The following is a 19313-nucleotide window of genomic DNA, read 5'->3' as shown; positions in this document are numbered from 1 at the left end:
CTGGTGCCCACAGAGGTCAGAAGAAGTCATCAGATTCTCTGGAACTGGTATTAGAGATGGCTATGAGCCACCATGTAAGTCCTGCTTTGAGCTTTTTCTAAGGACAGAGAAGTCTGGAAGTCTAAAGAAAAGAGTAAAGATGGGGAGGTCTGGTGAGCGGGCTCAGCAGGTATGGGTGCTTCACACCAAGCCCAAAGACCTGAGCTCTGTCCCGAGCACCCACATGGAAAAGAGGCCTGACTACCAAAAGGCCTTCCCTGACCTGCATTCATACCACCATAGCATGTGCACACATACTCAAAAAAAATGCAATCTGAAAAAGCAGTTTTAAAGAGTGAGAGTGGGGGTGCTCAGTCTGTGACGTATGTGAAAAAAAGAAGTTTATTCAGTAAACAGAAGGTGCTGCAGACACTGGGAATCCCCTCTCACATGACTCCCCACCCCGGGTTTCCTGCCCCCCTCCTCAGTCATAAGACTCATCATCGTCATCCTCGTCCCCAAAGAAGAAGGTCTCTCCGTCCAGGTTCTCAGATCCCTCATCATAGGAGAAGCTGTCATTGTCCAGTTCCTCCTCAAACTCATGCTGCCACTCAGGCACCTCCTCCTCCTCTTCCTCATCATCGTCCTCCTCATCCTCCGCTGCCAGCCCTGGGGAGCCCTGGGGGCTAGGGAGAGCCAGCACCCTCAGCCAGAGACGCCTTCTTCCCGGCTGCCCTCTCCCAGGCTCTGCCCCACTCTACTCACTGATTGCTGGGCACGTTGGATCCTTTCACACCTCCCGGGTCTCTACAGATGGACTCTGCAGTCCAACCCGGAAGTCCTGACAAGGAGATGGGAGGGTGTAAGCAGGAAAGGACAGGCTCCTGGGCCTCTAGCCTGGCATCCCCTCCACTGATGATCCCTGAGAGCCAGACTCCCATGAGCACTTGGACCTTTGTGCAGTTTTACCCCCTGTGAATCCCCAGAGGAGAGCCAGTGGCACCCGGCCTGCACTGCACAGGACGCAGCATGCCCAGTTAGCAAATGACCCAAGAACAGGGTTCCTAGTTTGGGCTCCACACCTGTGCGCCAGGGCTGGGAAGACCTTTGCAGATCCCACTCCCCAGACTCCCCACAGCCCTGATTCCCACATGTTGGAGTATGGTCTGAGAGTGTTCTGACGGGCTCTGAGGAGCACATGGCCCAGTACCCCTGATTTGAGAAACCCACTCCTTTATAAGAAACCTCAGGAGGTTAAGTGACACAGCAGACTGGCCTAAGCCTCCTGACACACACATCCACCCTTCATTTTTTTATTTTTCTTTCAACACAGGGTTTCCCTGTGAAGCCCTGGCTCTCCTGGAACTCAATCTGTAGACCAGGCTGGCCTCAAACTCAAAGATCCACCTGCCTCTGCCTCCTGAGTGTTGGGATTAAAGGCGTGTGCCACCACTGCCCGGTTTCCTAACACCCCTTTGTCCCTTGGTGGCATTTCCCTCAGGACTCCCCACAAGCAGGACCGTGCAGGTTAGTACCTGGGTGGAGTGCTGTAGGATGGCCAGCAGCCTCTCCTGGATCCTCCGAAGCAGTTCGGTGCCTGTGCTGAGGCAGTCAGCCCGCAGGAGGCGCAGGGAGGAGGCCAGGTCCTGACAGCGCAGCAGGGTCTCCTCTGCAGGGACAAGCACAGGACCTGCTCTCCACCCACCCATCCTTCCCCCACGAACATCTGTGGAGCATCTACAGAGTGCCACTGGGCACGCTGTCAAAACTCCTGGAGCTCACCCACCAAGGGCAGGGAGACTGTGTCGGGAGCATGTTCCAGGTCCTTACTTCATGGGCTTTAGACCCAAGAGAGGGGAGGCTAGGGAGAATGAAGGGGAGAGGTTGTCTGCCTGGGCGTGGGATGCTTAGCGCAAGGGGAGGGGCCTGGGAGGCACTGCAGGCCAGGCTCACCGAGGAGGATCTGAAGGGCATTTGTGTGCAGCTCCAGGTTCTCAGTCTGCTGTTCTACCACATCCATGTACTCTGTGTCCTGGCTGTAGAAACTGTAGACACAGGCATAGGCCAGCACCTAGGGGAGCCCGCGTCAGTGCATCCGGCCTGAGTGCTGCCGCCTCCACCCCCACGTCCCCTCTTCTTGGTTCCTCAATCCAAGCCCCACTCAGCTTTCTTGGCAGACCCCCTCGCCTGCTTGCCTCCCCCACGGCTACAACCTTTCGAGCCTGCTCAAGGGCCCGGCAGGCATCGTGCAGGAAGGTGAAGGATTTGGCCGGGGGCACCTCATGGATGGCAGAGGCCTGGTTGCGCAGGTTCACAGCAAACTCCTGTATGAGACAAGCACAGTCAAGGCCGTGAGAACTGCACTCCATGCAGCTCCCCACTGGGGCTCCCAGTGCCGCCAGCCAACCCTCTGATGACCCCCCTGCCCGTGGCTCACCCGGGCCTGGTGGTGAAAAGTGCATCTCTCATTGTAGTCCTGAAACCGCTTCTCCTGGCGAGCAGCTTTGCTCACCTGGTGAGGATGCATGAAAGGGGTGCCGGGAGCTTGTTCCGACAGGCTGGCGTTCCCGGAAGGGCCACTGTCCACAGTGCCCCTCTATGCTTCACCCAGAATGTTCATGCAGTCCCGGCTGCACCCTATTATCAGCCTGCCTTTGCAGGGAAATGCTGAGGCTCCAGCCACCGTGTCAGGGTGGGCCCGCTCCACACCCATTGCTTCCCCCGGATGCCCCTTGCCTGCCATGCGTTTTGTAGGTTTTCTCTGGCCACCTAGGTGGGGGCAGTATTCCAAGGACTGAGTTCCCAGAACTTCAAGGCTCAGCAGCTGCTGTCTGTCGCCACTGGACCTTGTCCTGCTATACCCCTGCTCTGGGGACACAGCTCTGTCCCAGAGCCAAAAGCAGCCAGCTGGTCCTGACTGACATGCCCAGCCCCTTACCATGGCAGAACAGTTGTAGTAGTCCTTGTGGCTCGGCTTCCAGGACTTGAGGCAGCGCCAGCAGAAGCCATGGTTACATCTGGCGCAGGTCATGCTATGGAGGATTCGAGCTGGTCAGAGGGCACCTGCCTCTGGGTAAGGGTGGCCAGGCTACCTAGGGGCTAGATACCCAAGTGACAAGGTCTCTGGCTTTTCCAGCTGCCCCCAGGCTCCATCTTCCCAAGCCCTGCTAAGGTCACTCTTCCCTTGGGCTTCCCAACACAGTAGACTTAGAACCTGGGTGGAAGAATCCGGAAGGTGACCCTGGGGGTGCAGAGTGAGGGCAGTGATTTGCTGAGCTTCACAGTCAGCTCAAGTTTCTTCCTTACTGCCAGGCCTCCCCCACACCATGCTCGCAGAGCCCCCTGTACCCCCTTCTTACTGCAGACACCCCTCGTTCTTCTCGATAGGTGCTTGGCAGCTGGGACAGCGTTTGGAGATGAGCTTGGCCAGGTGCTTGCTCTGGGCCTCCACACTCATGCCGTCATAGTAGCCGCCGTCATCAACCCACTGGGACATGTGGCCACAGCTAGCCGGATAGTGTGCCTAGGTGTGGGGGGAGGGGCGAGGGCGCAGCGTGAGGACACAGCCAACTCAGCCACCTCACATCTCTGTGTGTGAGGAGAGGCTTGCAGGGACCAAAGCGGGCTGCCCACCTCAGGGAAACTGCAGCTGAAGCAGGAGGCCCAGCCGCACTTGGAGCAGGTGGTCCCACTGCCCAGGCCCTGGCGGCACAGGATGCGATCGCAGCCCTGTGGGTTGGTGCACCACGTCAGATTGGAGCAGCTCTCCACGTAGCCTCGCAGGAGGGCCTTCTCATACTGTGGGAAGAGGCGTGTGCGGTGGTTAGGAACGATGCGAGCCTCTTAGCATCTGAAGGCCAGCTTGGCCTCTGGGGCCCTGGAGCGGGCGAGTGAGTACCTTGGAAATGACCTCTGGGGAGGAGACAATGTTACGGATGAAGGCTCCAGTGGGCTGGGCAGGACAGTCAGCGATGGGGCAGGTGCAGTTTAGCACGAAGTTCTGCTCGATGCGAGTTGTCAGGTACTCATTCCAGCAAGACTGCCAGCATGAAAGGAGGGGCTGGTCAGAGGCAGGCGCTCTGGCCACCAATGGCACACTTACCATTCACGGCTTTGAGCAAGGCCAGAGAGGGCTGGCTCCTAGGCCTACCTCACAGCCTACCTGCCTTCCAGACTCCTTGGTTTCCTGGGATGAGGCCAGACTGTAGTTGTCCTTGAGGGTGTCTGCTGCTCAGGCTTTGGCCTAACTACTGTCAGATGGCCATAGGGGAAGCAGAAACTCAACTGAAGAGGATGTGAGCTACGGGAGGGGCGGCGTGGGACGGCTTAGATAAAGGTCCTAATGAGAGGCTGCTAGGCTGCAGGCTCGGTCCCCATGGAAGCAGTGTTCAGTGCTGAGGCCTCTGTGGGGTGCTGGGTCATGGGGTTCTTCCTTCATCAGTGGCTCATTCCACTGCCAGCAGATGGCTGACAGATCATTGGGGATGTGCCTTTGAAGGCTACCTTGTCCTCTGTCCCTTCCTGCCTGGTTGGTTTCCTGACCCCCTCAAGGTCTGACGTTCTGCCTTGTTACAGGCCTAAAAGCAGTGGAGACAAGCAACTGCAGACCGAAAGCTCTTAAACTGTGAGCCAAGACAGCTTCCTCCCTGAAGCTATTTCTCTCAGGCGAGAATGGAGCTGGAGAGTGGATCAGTGACTCAGAGCACTCGCTGCTCCTATAGAGAACACATGTTCAGTTCTCAGCCCTCCACTTCCCAGGGGCTCTGATGCTCTCTTCTGGCCTCTGCAGGACCAGGCATATACACAATGCACAAACATGCAGGTGGAACACTCAAACACATGAATTGAAGACATTTTTTTCTTAAAGGTGAGAGAGAAGGCAGCCTGGGGAGACACAGCCTTTCCCTACTGGGCTCTGGGCTCCGGCCTCCTGCATGCCAGTTCCCCTGGCTCCAGCTTTCCCAGCCTGAGCATCCACCTCCAAGAGCTCTGCCATCAAACAGACTCAGTCTCTTCCCCACAAAGCAGACTAGCTTGTGGTGTCCCCACATTCTCATTGACAGCATAGCCATCCTGACCCTAGTCACCAGCAGCATGGTTTCCCAAATTCTGCAGTTCCAACGTGCTACTCTACAGCAGCTCATTACGTCTTCCTGAGAAACAGCCCTTTCGCCCTCCCCTCTCCAAAGTCCACAAGCCTCTTAAACTGCTCCACTAAGCACCCCTGTTCCTCGACTGTGACCAAGTGTTCCAAAATAATCAATCAAAGCCCCAGGAGACTATGTGCACCAAGGACACCAGTCAACAGGGTCCATGTGCAGAATCTGGACCATTTGTCACCAAACCAAACCCTTTACATTTTGAAACAAATCAAGACAAACCAAGAAGCAGACGAAAAGGACATCTGCTTTAGGTAAAGCAAGGGGCACCAATTGTAGACGTCGTACTTGCAGATACACAGTGCCTTAGGGTTCCCCACAGTCCTGAGTGACAGACTCCTGCAGTCTGAGTCCTTGTGGCCTCTTGGCTTCTGCCATAGCCACTGTCTAGCCCTTGGTGACCAGTGCTATTGCCTGTCCTTTGCCCATTCTGCCTGCCAACAAGGCTCATGCTGGTGGCTGCCCACCACAGCTCCATGACTTTGCCATTTCTGTCTTATTCACAAGATGGAACTGTTTTGTTTGTTTCTCAAGACAGAGTTTCTCAGTATAGCTCTGGCTGTCCTGGAACTTGCTCTGTAGACCAAGCTGGCCTCGAACTCACAGAGATCTACCTGGCTCTGCCTTCAGCTAGGAATTTTGAATCAGCTTGTTTTTTTCTTAGTTACACTTTGCAAGCTCCCTGTCTCTGCATCTCTACAGGAGGATCTCCTAGGCCCATCTCCACTCTTTGCCTGTAGTGTTACCAGCCATGCCCTTCCACTTAACTCCAAATTCAAATCCCACTGGCTAGCTGCTCTTGCCATATCATGTCCAGGGAGCAGCTGGAACTTCACACAGCATGACAGACTGCTGCTTCCTCCCAAAGCCCCACCCTTCATCCCTATTCCTTGCCCCCAAAGTTCCTCTCCAACATAGCAAAGCAGCACATTCCATCTGCTCAGCCGCTCAGCCCAGAAACAAAGGCTCCGTCCTTGATCCTCTCCTCTGGAGCGTGGACATCTAACCTGCCAAGTCTTGTGGGTTCTACCTCCAAACTCATCAAACCCATCACTTCCCTTGTCACTACCGCACAAGCCCAAACAGCAGCTTTCAGCCTTGCACAACATTCTCCCCACAGCAGCCAAAGGTGGGTGGGTGCCGTGTCTGTGTGGATGCTTGTGCATCTGTCTGGGTGGAGAAGGCCAGAGTTGACAGCTGGCATCTTCTTTGACCACTCTTTACTTTATTCACTGAGGCAAGGTCTGTCTGTCACTGCATCTGAGCTCACCCATCCTGACTGTGGCCGGGCTGCCCCAGGGAGCCTGTCTCTGCCTCTGGATGCTGGCTAACAGGCAGCCGAGCATGCCTACCCTTGCTTTACCTGTACTGGCTCGTACGCGGGTTCTGGGGATTTGAACTCAGGTCCTCATGCTTGCATGATGAGCACTTTATCTACTGAGCCATCTCCCTAGCTCCCAAGGACGTTTTCAAACTTTAAATCAGCTCTTGCCACTTTGCTTAAAACCCACCATGGTTTCCCACAAATCACTATCTTTTCTCAGGCCCCCTCCCCTAAATGCACAGCCTCAGCCATCATGCTCTCCTAGTTCTCTGCTACAGCTCTCCCTCACAAGCTGTCACCTCTGGAACGCCTCTCCTGATCTTCCCAGTGTTAAGCAGAGGTCCTAATCCCTATCCAGTCACTTCCTGTGACACCAGCCAAGTGTATCTTCCTCCCAGAATTCATCATCAAGGTCTGAAGGAAGGTAAGTTTGGGGTAAGGCTGCTAAAAATCAAATCTTGATCTCAGATAAATGGCATCGCCTCCAAGTGTCTCCATCTGTCATCTGTAAATTGGAGACAGGCTGGAGAGGTGACTCAGTGGTTAAGAGCACCTGCTGCTCTTCCAGAGGACCTGGGCTCAGTCCCATATGGTGGCACACAACCATCTGTAACCCCAGTTCTAGAAAATCTGATATTCTTTCTGGCCTCCATGGGCACCAGGCACACATGTGGCACACCTCCATACATGCAGGCAAAATGCTTATAGGCATAAGAATAAATAAATAAATAAAGCTTTTTTTAAAAAAGAGACAGTAAAAAGCGCTACTCCACCATTACAGAGTAAGTAGGAGATTTGAGCAGTGTGGCACTGGCCAGCAAGCCCCTGATGTGTTAGCTGCCACTGTCGGCAGCAATCAGGCCATTCCCTAGGCTTTCCCCCACACCCTCACACAGCAATCTGCACACTACACATAGTAGGTCCACAACTGTCTTGACGAAATGAAAATCTAAAAGAAACACCTAGGGCTGGAGAAATGGCTCAGAGGTTAAGGGCACTGACTGCTCTTCCAGAGGCTCCCAGTTCAATTCCCAGCACCCACATGGTGGCTCATGACCATCTATAATGAGATCTGGTGCCCTCTTCTGGCATGTAGGTATACATGGGGGCAGAACACTGTATACATAATAAATATAAAAAAGAGAGAGAGAGAGAGAGAGAGAGAGAGAGAAAGAAAGAAAAGAAAAAAGAAACACCAAGGAAGAGGAGAATGCTGGCAACCGAGTCAGAAGAGTCTAGAAGCTGAGCAGAAGGGACAGAGAAGAAGCACCACAGAGCCACATGTCGCCCGCCACTGGGAGACACTGCTGCTCTGGAGCACTCCTGCTGCTTACATGATGTTAGCTCAGTGGTGAGCTCAACAACAAGCTGGGAGGCGGGTTCCTAGCGCCTCCACCTTCTGTTTCCGCTCACCTGCTCTGCTGTGTTCAGCTCCAACAACAGCCTCGTCCCACACTGCTTTGTTCTTTTTCTGGTCTACCCCATTTGTTGTTCATGTATTAAATGAGAATACATGATAAAAGATTTGCTGTTCTGAGACAAGTACTTAAATGTTCATAAAAAAAAAAAAGCATGGATTAGCCGGGCATGGTAGTGTATGCCTGTAATCCCAGCACTCGGGAGGCAGAGGCAGGTGGATCTCTGTGAGTTCGAGGCCGGCCTGGTCTACAGAGCTAGCTCCAGGACAGCCAGGGCTGTTACACAGAGAAAGCCTGTTTCAAAAAACAAAACAAAACAAAAAGCATGAGTTATAGATAGCACTAAAGACATTTTCTCATAGTCTGACTGTCTCTGTGAGGAGTGTGGCAGGTGACACCACTTACAGAGGGCAGAAGGAGACATACCTGGGTTTAGAGTTTAGTTCAGTGGTGATACCAGGCCCGAGGCTCCACCCTCAGGAGGGAGGAAGAGAGAAGGAAGGGGAAAGAGTGCAGAGAGCCCCAAGATTACCCAGGTTAGGATATAGTGTTTCCAAGGCACGAGACAGGGAAAGGAGTGGCTGGACGCTCACCTTACAGCAGCAGTGCAGGCAGCAGAGGGAGGGCGGGTCATCACTGGGTCCTAGGGGGCTGACACAGACAGGGCAGTGGTCAGGGCGGGTGGGGACGGCCTGGGCCTGGGGCACTCGCAGCCCGGCCGCAAGAAGCAGTGGTTCTGGATCTTCACTGTAGCTCTGCAGCAGCTGCTCGGTGCCCCAGTGGGAGTGAGCCAGAAGGTGCTGCGCCACATCTGGTTCTAAGTTCAGCGTCTCCTGCACCTGCCGCACCGTCTGCTCCATCAATGCTTCTACCTCCTGGGGGCTCATGGTACGGCCTGCAGGCAGCTGTAGAGATGCCAGGGCCACCACAGCTTCTGGGCTTAGTGAGAGAGAAGAGACCGTGTTTAGCATCTCTGTCCTGCTTGCCTATCTGCAGGTACCCCCCCTCCCGGCCCCAGCTCCCCATGTGTGACCCCGTGCTTCCACCTGCCTTGGCAGCCTATGTATAACCACCTGAACCAACTGTGGGAGCGGAGCCTGTCATAGAAGCCATGAGTGACTGTGGGGCTGAGGCTGGCTAAGATAACAACTGGGGCACGGTAGGCCAGTGGGTAGGTCACAGTGCTAAGTGACTTATAATGAAGGGGACAGTCTACGGTTCAAAACAGCAGCAGCATGTCTAAGGCCTTCCTATTGCAAAGTGTAACCTGTGGGCCAGCAGCATGGGCATCACAAAAGGAGCAATTGAGTCAAATCTGCCCTCGGCTGCCACATACACACAAATGATGTGTATGCACCCTGAGGTTTCAGAGAAGTCAGAGAACTCATCCATGCATCCTGCAGCCAACAGGGACAAACAGACTGGGGGTGCACTTGAGGTTGAAAGTTCTGGGGCATGCCAGGCATAGTGGCACATGGCCTTTAATCCCAGCACTCAGGAGGCAGAGGCAGGCGGATCGCTATGAGTTCGAGGCCAGCCTGGTCTACAAAGCAAGTCCAAGACAGCCAAGGCTACAAAGAGAAACCCTGTCTTGAAAAACCAAAAATAAAAAAATAATAAAATAAATAAATAAATAAAATAAAATAAAGTTTTGGGGTGCTGGTGACTTAGAACAGCCCCTGTAATCCCCCAGTAGCACAAACTTCCTCATAATTGGCCTATTCCCAAGGCAAGTGCACAGCAAATACTCCGTACATATTTATAGCACAGACCAAATTTGCTCAGACAAAGTGAAATCCACGCATCTGGGTCTCCTGCCTAAGGGCTGGCCCAAAGAGAGTCTTACTATGTAGCCCTGGCTGGCCTCAGACTCAGAGTTCTGTCTGCTTCTGCCTCTCTAGCACTGGGATTAACCGGAAGTGCTTTTACAAAAGTGAGTTTTGCAGGGCTTTGGCCCTACAGTCCTTCTCATGCACTGATAGTGGACAGAGGCAGGGGTGGCTACCTAGGTTTGGAGGTCTCAGTGCTCAGCTTGCCACACAAGGGGACATCTGCTTGACCCCGGCAAGGCCCCATGGGCTCTGGGGTGGCATATATCAGGACCTGAGGCCGGTCATCACGCCGCTCCACATATCCCTGGCCCAGGAGATGCAGGATGCAAGAGAGAACATCCGTGCTGGAACAGGCCACACCCCCTGCAATGGTGCAGCCCAGGCGCCCAGGTGGATTCGGACCCTTCTGCCAGGCCTCTAGCACCTGTGCAGGGAAGAAAGAAAGAAGAAGGAGTCCAGCCTGCAGGGTTCAGTACCTGGCTCCACTGTCACTTGCTGGCCACGAGACCAGGATGTCACCGTCTCATCTAGCCAATGGCAAAAGTTAATGTTTATGTAAGTTAATATATTAATTTTAGGGGCTGGAGAGATGGCTCAGAGTTTAAGAGCACTGATTGCTCTTCCAAAGGTCCTGAGTTCAATTCCCAGCAACTACATGGTGCCTCACAACCATCTGTAATGTGATCTAATGCCCTCTTCTGGTGTGCAGGTGCACATGCAGGCAGAACATTGTACATAATAAATAATTTTTTAAAAAGACATCTACTTAGTATTGATATATATATATTTTAATTTGTACTATTGTTGAATTGCTCAGTCACACACATGGAAAGCAGCCGTGTGTCAGCAACAGGAAACCCAGAAGGAGGGCTGCAGAGATGGCTGAATACAGCCCTTGCTCCTCACAGGTGTGGCCTGAGTTCAAATCCCTGGAATCCATACAAAGTCTGGTAGAATACATGTGTCTGAAACCCGTCTGAAACTCGGATGGAGAGAAGGGAGGCAGAGACAGGAGAATTCCCAGGAGCTCATGAGCCAGGGAGCAACCAACAAGAGACCTCGTGTCATGCAGGGTTGGAAGGAGAGGATGGGCACCCAAGGTTGTCCGCTGACCTGCACTACACACACACTTAAATGAAGACACACACACACACACGCACCATACACACATGACAGGGTGGAACTGTCATCTGAAGGATGCTTCCTATAGGAAGGCATTAATGCCTCTCATGACGACCCCAAGCATGGCCCCTTCTTCCCCGAGCATTGTCCTTTCTGCCCTACCAGACAAACCAGCTGGTCGATGTGGAGGCCCTTCTCCCCATGGGCTTTGAGAATCCGGACAAGAAGGCAGCTCAGGAGGTTCCTCTTCTGTTCCAAGGTCCGTCCCTCATCTTTTTCTACGCTGAGATACATCTGGGGAGGTATCAGCCACAGGACCTCTTCATGGGTCTGGGACTTAGACTCTCGGAGCCGCAGCACGCCTGGAATCCCGTTCCGGTCAGGTACCCAAGGACAGGGAGGGACACATGAGTGAGGATCCTACTAACACTCCCCTTCCCTAGCATAGTCTCTCCCACCCTCTGGGCCTCCCACCATGCCGCAGAGGCTCAGCCCAGGCCCCGATGACCTACCCCCTTCTGGAAAGTTCTGAGCCTCCTCCAGTGTCAAAAGACCATTGTCAGAGGTGAGGGGCAGAAGTGCCTGGTGCAGCAGCTCTGGGGAGAGGTCAGAATTCTTCAACAAGATCTCTACTGACACCTCCTGGTGAGGAGAAACAGTGCTGTCTGTCAGAGGTGAAGAGGAGAGGAAAAGAGGGAGCAGAGAGCCAAGCAGAAGAGGAGCTTGGGGAGCCCAGGGGCTAAGCAGCTGCGCACCTCTGTCTGGTTGAAATTCAGCAGCAGCCACATCTGCACAGTGGACACATGCAGGGTCAGGTCTCCAAACTGCAGCTCAGCCCGGCCCAGCCACGTCCACTGAAGTCGCCGATGTGGTCCCATGTCCAAGCCGGGGTAGCTCTGACCTAGGGAAGTGTCAAGGAGACAGGCAGAGTCAAAGGGGCGAGTAAGGGGGGCGCTAGCATAGTAAACACACACACACGATAGGTTTACATTCGTGAGGTGTGAAGATATTGCTGCGCGTTTACAAATCTCAGCTTTAAACCATCTTTACAAATCATCCTTGGTTTGAAAACCAGCAAACAAACATAGCTGTCAGGTATGCTGGCTCATGCCTTTAATCCCAGCACTTAGGAGACAGAGACATGAGGGTCTCTGTGAGTTCAAAGCCAGCCTGGTCTACATGGAGCTACCTAAACTAGCCAGGGCTACACAGTAAGACCCTGCATCATAACAAAAACAAAAGAAACCCAAAACAAAAAGGGAAGAGGGAAGATTCAGCCTTTCCTGCTGAGCGGCTAGTGAGAAGCCTCTCTATGGAGAAAGCATCCTGCTCACACATGAAGAAACAATGACAAATTAGAGTCACACTATTTCCTAAGTGTTAACGAAGCAGCCAGCAGGAGGAGCTCGGGATGGCGCCTGATGGGTCGAGTGCTGGCCCTCGTATACACAGGGCCCTGGGTCCCATGCATGGACCATGTACACCAGGCATGGTGCACATGCCTGCAATCCCACACTCAAACGGGTCAGAAGGTGAAGGTCAGCCTTGGTGACTTAGGGAGACTGAGCAGGCAGTAAAAGAGTCCCTATCTATCTCGAGAACCAAACCCCCAAACAACACACAAAGATGGACTGTGCCGAAGGGATCGGTGACATGGAAATCCACGGGTCCCTCTACCACCACAAAGGACAAACTGGAGTCCAAGCAAACCTGCAGCCCTACTTCCTCCACAAACAACTGTTAAGGGAGAAGGGACAGCAGGAGCCAGACTGGAGACTGGAGACGGTCGAGCTAACCACCACATACAATGTGTGGACCTTGTTTGGGTCTGCATTAAACAAAGCAAGCAAGAGTAAGACAGAAAACCAGGAGGACCAGGGAAGTAGGCCTGGCGCGCAGCTGACGATGCTGAGAAAGCGGTGACGCCGTCATCTTCAGGAAGCCCTCCTCCTTTAGGTACAAACGTAGGAGACTGTGGCACTGGGTATTGTGGAGTTCATGCTATCTGCGTATGTTTGAAATTTACCACCATAAAATATTTTGAATTCATTATTTTATGTGCATGAGTATATGTCTGCACACCACCGAAGAGAGCATCAGATCCTGTGGAACTGAAGTTACAGATAGTTTTGAGCAGCCTTGTGTGCGCTGGGAATTGAACACAGGTGCTCTGTAAGAGCAGCCAGTGCTCTTAACTGCTGAGCCATCTTTGCAGCCCTATTATTAAAAATGTTTTTAAAAGTAGAGCTAGGGGTATAGCTCAGCTGGTTGAATGCTTGCCTACCTCCCATGCACAAAGCCCAGGCTTCAATCCCCAACACAGCCTGAAACTGAGCATGACAGCATTTGCCTACAATCCCAGGCGACAGGCCGGGAGGCAAAGGCTAGAGGATAAAAGGCTCAGGGTCATCCTCAGCTACATGCAGAGCTTGAGGCCAGCCTGGCTCACATGAAACCTTGTCTCCAAAATAAAATAAAATGCTTCAGGAATTACTAGCCTCAATTTGAAGTATCGCCTCTCCCTCCTGCTTGTTAATAGTGTAATTGACCAGGTTGTCAGAATTAACATGACAGGGCACGGGAAATGTAGTTTAGTGTTTGAGCATGCACTTAGCAACTGAAAGTCCCAGTGTAAACCCCAGAACTGGGGCAGTGAGGGGGGCAGGAGGAGGGGGAGCCCGGGGGGGGGAGAACGCCAGGAAGAGGGGCAGAAGGTAAATATTTTGACAGTTATCACTTAGTGTCCTGTGAACACAGAATCTGAGTCTAAACCCAAACAACTACTTGAAATTTTTAAAGACTAGATTCTCCAAAAAATGTCAATGTTCACAGACAAAGATGACTGCTAAAGCATTCCAGATTAAAGGAGAATGAGAGCTGGGTGTGGTGGCGCACGCCTTTAATCCCAGCACTCGGGAGGCAGAGGCAGGTGAATCTCTGTGAGTTCTAGGCCAGCCTGGTCTACAAAACGAGTCCAGGACAGTCAGGGCTACACAGAGAAACCCTGTCTTGAAAAACCAAAAAAAAAAAAAAAAAAAAAAGAAAGAAAAGAAAGAAAGAAAGAAAGAAAAGAAAAGAAAAGAAAAAATTTTAATTAAAAAATGAAAAATAAAGGAGATTGAAAACACCTGCTACCTAAACATGCTTAAATCCTCTCCCAGACAGAAAGCAAAGTCACAGAAGACTTTATGGTCCGTTGACAAAACTGTAATATGGAAGGTAAGTTCAGGTATTGACTGAACTTCTCTGTATTAGAGTAGCTTCATGCGTAGGAAATATGCACTAAAGGATTAGGAACAAAGAATCAAATACACAACTTCCTCTCAATGGTTCTGGAAAAGTGTGTGTGTGTGTGTGTGTGTGTGTGTGTTCACGCAGATATATACACACATGTGCATACAAAGAGCAAATAAGTATGGCGGCACATGCCTGTAATCCCAGCCCCTGAGAGTAAAGGCAAAATGTCTGGGAGTTGAAGCCCAGTCCAGGCTATTGAGAGAAGTCTTGCTTAAAAAGAAAAAGAGAACCAGGTGTGGTGGCGCAGGCCTTTAATCCCAGCACTCAGGAGGCAGAGGCAGGCAGATCGCTGTGAGTTTGAGGCCAGCCTAGTCTATAAAGTGAGTCCAGGACAGCCAAGGCTACACAGAGAGACCTTGTCTCAAAAGACCAAAAAAGAAAAAAGAAATAAGCTAATGCTAACAATAAAGCGCCTAGCCTAGCCCAGTGGCCCATGCCTCTCAGTGGCCCACCCCTGTACGTTCCAAGCCAACCTACTCCACACAAGGAGGGTCTGGCCAGCTCCACAGTGAGACCTTTTTTCAAAGAAAAAGAAAAGCAAAATATTCACAAAAGGTAAACTTAGATAAAGGTTGCATGAGTGTTCTTTGCACATTATTGTAATTTTTTGTCAATTTGAAATTATTTCTAAATTTAAAAAAAAATTAAGGGAGGGTTACTGAAACTGTAGCCTTAAAGCTGTTAAAATGGGGGCTGGAGAGATGGCTCAGAGGTTAAGAGCACTGGCTGTTCTTCCAGAGGTCCTGAGTTGAATTCCCAGCAACTACATGGTGGCTCACAACCATCTATGAAATCTGGTGTCCTCTTCTGGCATGCAGACGTACCTGCAGAGAGAACACTGTATATACAATAAATAACTCTTTAAGAGCACTGACTGCTCTTCCAGAGGTCCTGAGTTCAATTCCCAGCAACCACATGGTGGTTCACAACCATCTATAACGTGATCTGATGCCCTCTTCTGGCCTGCGGGTGCACATACAGACAGAACACTGTATACATATTAATAAATAAATAAATCTTTAAAAAAAGAGAGCTGTTAAAATGACAGATGTTATATTAGACATATTTTACCACAATAAACATGTAAGAAAGACAGAAAGAAACTTTCTTTCTGGGTGCAGAGAGAAGGCTCAGTAAGTAAAGTGTGTGCTCTGCAAGCACAATGACGTGGATCTAGGTCCCCAGCACCCACATAAAAGCCAGGGGCTGAAGGGCCCGCCTGTAAGCCCAGTACTTGGGAGGCTGTAGCAGGAGGGATCCCTGGGGCTTTCTGGCCAGCCAGGTGAACTCCAGACTCAGTGAAAGATGCTGTCTCAAAAAATAAAATGGAGAGTGACTGAGGAAGACGCCTGATGTTGACCTCTGCCCTCCATATGCACCTACACACACACGCACACACAGAGACAGAGATAGAGACAGAGACAGACAGACAGAGACAGACAAAGACAGACAGAGAGACAGACAGAGAGAGAGGAAGGGGGGCGGGGAGGGATAATGAAAAGGCAGAAGAGAAAAAAGAAACCTAAGGACTGCAGGTGTAATGCACTTGGCAGTTGGATGCCCAGGCCTGGGGAAGCCCTGGCTTGAGCCCAACACCACCAGGCAAGCCAGGCCCTATGGTACCACTAGTAATCCCAGCACACAAACGGTGAGAAGGACAAAAGTTCAAGGTCCTCCTCTGCTACCTAGAGAGCTTGAGGCCAGCCTGGACGGCACGAGACCTGTCTCAAACACAAAGAAACCCAAATAATTAAGGAGGTCTTTCAGTGTGAAAATAAAAGTAAGAGGATAGGAAACTATTCCCTAAAATATGCTGGATATGACTGCTGTCAAAGGAAAACAGACTCTAAGACAAAACGAAACAAAAACACTTAATAGAAACAAAGTCAGTTCCTAATAACATTTAATTTACCATAAAACTCTGTAAGTTTACACAGTCCATGCTGGCAATCGCAAGCCACATGTAGTTGAATTTTTGTCTTGTTTTGTTTTTCGAGACAAGGTTCTGTGTAGCCTTGGCTGCCCTGGACTCACTTTGTAGACACTAGGCTGGCCTCAAACTCACAGCAATCCACCTGCCTCTGCCTCCCAAGTGCTGGAATTAAAGATGTGCGCCACCACACCCAGCCTGAAACCATATTCTTTAGTGAAGGCAGAAATTTAAAATTACTAAACCAAAAGAAAATGTTATTTGAGATAGATATTTTTCAGACAGAGTCTCCAGCCCAGGATAGCTCAAACTCCCAATGTAGCTAAAGCTATCTTTGAATTGCTCACCCTACTGCTCCACCTCCCAAGGACTAAATAAATAAACAAATAAAGACCAAACAAACAAACAACAAAAACCCAACCATACAAGTGACAATTCTCATAGATACCAGGCTCTGTGAAGAAAGTAGATACAGTACCATACGTAGGCCACTGTCCCATCTATAATGAGCAAGTGTAGGCAAAAGTTTCTGGTGACAGAAGGAAAGATAAAAGGAAGATATTGCCTAGAAAGACTACATGAAGGAGAAGACTTCTGGGTGCTGAATGTTCTGGATCTCGGGCATGGGTGCATGGCTGCATAGAGCTATACAAACTCATTAAGCCTCCAACTGAATACTATTTACCTACCAATAAAAATGTTAAAAAAAAAAAAAAAAGCATAGGGTATAATTTAAATGATGGGGGATAAATAGCCTTAATTATTTTTATTTGAAAAGAAGTTCCCACAACTGAAAATAAAGCGAGCAGACAACCTGGAGATGGAAAATGTAAAGAGAACCAGTCTCCAGGAAGTTGAAGAAGAGAGCAAGCATTAGTGGGGCTAGTCCCACTCTTCTGCCCCCTCCCTCAAGAAACTGCCAAACCTAGAAAGACTCTGTTCCTATGTATACACTCCTGCCTGGTGGCCTCTCCTTCTCCTCTGTTGCCACCCAGAACACATCTCACTCTCCAGCTTCCTGTCCCTAGCTCCTCACTGTGCCTGTAGAAGCTGGAGAAGCGGTCCAGGGCATCGCAGAACTCTGTGGGAAGGCACTTTCTGGGGTGGTGCAGGTAGCAGAGTGGGGAGACGGGCCAGCATCGAGGTGACAGGACCAGGACAGAAACTGCTGCAGCTGGGTCTTCTAGAAAGAGTTCTTTTTCAGCCTCCTTCCCCTTATCTTCTTCCTAAAGAGCGGAGAGATGGGCCTGTGAGCTCTCCCAGTGGGCCTGTGAGCTCTCCCAGTGGGCCTGTGCTCTCGGCCGCTGCTCTCCCCGCTTGCCCTCACCTCCACTTCCTCTAGCCTCCAATCCTCCTGGTCCTCCTGCTCCAAGAGTTGCCGGTCAAGCTGCTGGAGCTGGAAGAGGTGGAACTGATGCTGCAGCTCCTCCGAGATGCTCAGGCTGTGCAGCATCAGCTGGGGGAGGCGGTTGGGGAAGCAGAGGCCAATCTGCTCCAGCACGGCCCCCTCCAGCCAGCTGGAGCCCAAGCTCAGGAGCCGGTCAGCCATGTAGTGCCTGCAGCGAACAGCGGGGCCAGGTCTCAGTGTGGGTGCCAGCATGGCGCAGGCCCAGCCTTCTCCTCCAGAAGGTAAGTCTCTGAGTTACTCAGCGCACGGGCACCACCCCATCCTCACTCACACCCCCACTGCTCTTGCCTCACCTCCCCTTCTCTGGCCACTAGGCCTCCTGTCCCCCGACCTCTCCAGGATGTGACTTACTGATAGAAGTGCTCAAAAGTGGTGGCCAGCTCTAGGCCGGAGAGGACCATGATGGGCTCCAGGTGCCGCTGAAGCCGCCCCAGCATTTCCACTCCAGGGGCTCCACCAAGCAAACCACCCTGGATTTGCTGGTCAATGTGCCTAGCGAACTGCTCACTTATCTGGGGACAATAGAACGGACATCAGGCAGACATGAAGATGGGGTAGAGCGGGAAGGTGGGGTGATGGAGGTAAGAAAGCCCAGTAGGAGGAGCCAGGGCAGGGAGATGGCCCATGCCTGGTGTGTGGCTGGACTCACGTGAGCAGCTGTGAGGAAGGACTGCTGCAGCAGAGCTCCAGAGAAGCCATTGCGCAGAGCCAGGGTGAAGGCCGCCCGAGGCCCCAAACAGCTCTGAGCCTGCTCTTTGCAAGTGCTCATAGAGATTACAGTAACGAGGCACGAAGTCTGAGGCCCTCCAGGCTGCAGCTAGGAATCTGCTGACCTGTAGTGACAGTGTAAGACGTGACAGTAAGGAGTGACCACTTGTGTCGCACCCTGCCTGCTGGGCTTGCCTCTGCCTACCTGTCCCTGCACCACACTCAGCCAGCACTGCGTGATGTTCCTAAGGCTGCTGCTGGGAAGGGCTAAGGCCGGCGCTGGCCTTCCCCCCTGACTCTTACTGTTCTTACAGACTGTGGAAACAGAGGGCAAAGGAGTGAGCTTCGTGGCAGCCTCTGAGTGGCCTGGCAGCCTCTGAGTGGCCCAGGGTCTTGGGTGTTTATCTCCTGAAAAGGTCACAAAGTTCCAGAGGCCCAGGGAAGCAGAAGAAGGAGAAACCAGACCGCCCCGCAGTGCAGATTCTCAGCCCAGCAGCCACACTGAACTCACGGGGCTGTGGCTGCACGGGCTCAGGAGAAGGCCCAGGACGGGGCTCCACGTGCACCAACAGGTGGCACAGGCGGCGAACTTGGGAAGCAAAGGATGCCATTGGGCTTTGGGAGCTCCGTGTGCTCTCCCTCTGCTCTAAGTACTGGTCCAGCAGCCATCCCAGGGAACTCACACCCCCTGCATCTGAAAGAAGACCGGACAGGGATCCGGGTCTGTGCTTCAGCTGGAGCCTGGGGATACGGTAAGGGGGCAGGGATGGTTTAGAGGGGAGTTTCAGGGAGCAGTCCTTGGGGTGGGGAGGAGGAGGGAAGGTGAGGAGACAGGCCTTGGGGGACAAATATAGGAACCAAAAGAACCGAGACTATCATCAACACAAGGAACCCCGAGAATCATGAGGAGCTGGGTGAGGGCCAGGTGTGGGCGGTTACCCGCAGAGGTGATGTTCTGCACCAGGGGGCTGACCAGCGCCTCCCAGCAGGTCTTGCCCAGTGCTTGGGCGGCCTCGTCATCAGGGAGAAAGCGATCAGCAAAATTCTGTTCGTGGCGCAGAACTCTGTTCAGTCTGGAAACAAAAAGTATGTGGCCAGCTTAAAGGCAGACTCCTCCACCTCCCCCAGGCCTGTGC

At 52.1% G+C, this 19313-nt stretch overlaps 1 protein-coding gene across 1 annotated transcript in view; it reads right to left on the bottom strand.

Moving 5' to 3' along the window:
* Nucleotides 1-245: 245 nt before the first annotated feature.
* Nucleotides 246-19313, bottom strand: part of Cul9 (cullin 9) — a 39059-nt gene continuing 19991 nt past the window's right edge. Inside the window, 24 exon segments of the mRNA XM_051152879.1 lie at nucleotides 246-665; nucleotides 745-773; nucleotides 776-820; nucleotides 1515-1648; nucleotides 1933-2050; nucleotides 2193-2303; nucleotides 2417-2491; nucleotides 2918-3011; nucleotides 3339-3502; nucleotides 3613-3777; nucleotides 3878-4018; nucleotides 8474-8819; nucleotides 9886-10136; nucleotides 10997-11196; nucleotides 11347-11476; nucleotides 11590-11735; nucleotides 17098-17287; nucleotides 17389-17617; nucleotides 17821-17981; nucleotides 18119-18202; nucleotides 18204-18302; nucleotides 18383-18492; nucleotides 18689-18871; nucleotides 19117-19250. Coding sequence (XP_051008836.1) covers nucleotides 464-665; nucleotides 745-773; nucleotides 776-820; nucleotides 1515-1648; nucleotides 1933-2050; nucleotides 2193-2303; nucleotides 2417-2491; nucleotides 2918-3011; nucleotides 3339-3502; nucleotides 3613-3777; nucleotides 3878-4018; nucleotides 8474-8819; nucleotides 9886-10136; nucleotides 10997-11196; nucleotides 11347-11476; nucleotides 11590-11735; nucleotides 17098-17287; nucleotides 17389-17617; nucleotides 17821-17981; nucleotides 18119-18202; nucleotides 18204-18302; nucleotides 18383-18492; nucleotides 18689-18871; nucleotides 19117-19250 — 3541 coding nt within the window. The 3' untranslated portion in view covers nucleotides 246-463.

This window comes from Acomys russatus, chromosome 11 (assembly GCF_903995435.1).
Source record: "Acomys russatus chromosome 11, mAcoRus1.1, whole genome shotgun sequence".
Taxonomy (NCBI): Eukaryota; Metazoa; Chordata; class Mammalia; order Rodentia; family Muridae; genus Acomys; species Acomys russatus.
The sequence above is the reverse complement of the archived record's forward strand: the minus strand, read 5'-3'. Positions and strand labels throughout refer to the sequence as shown.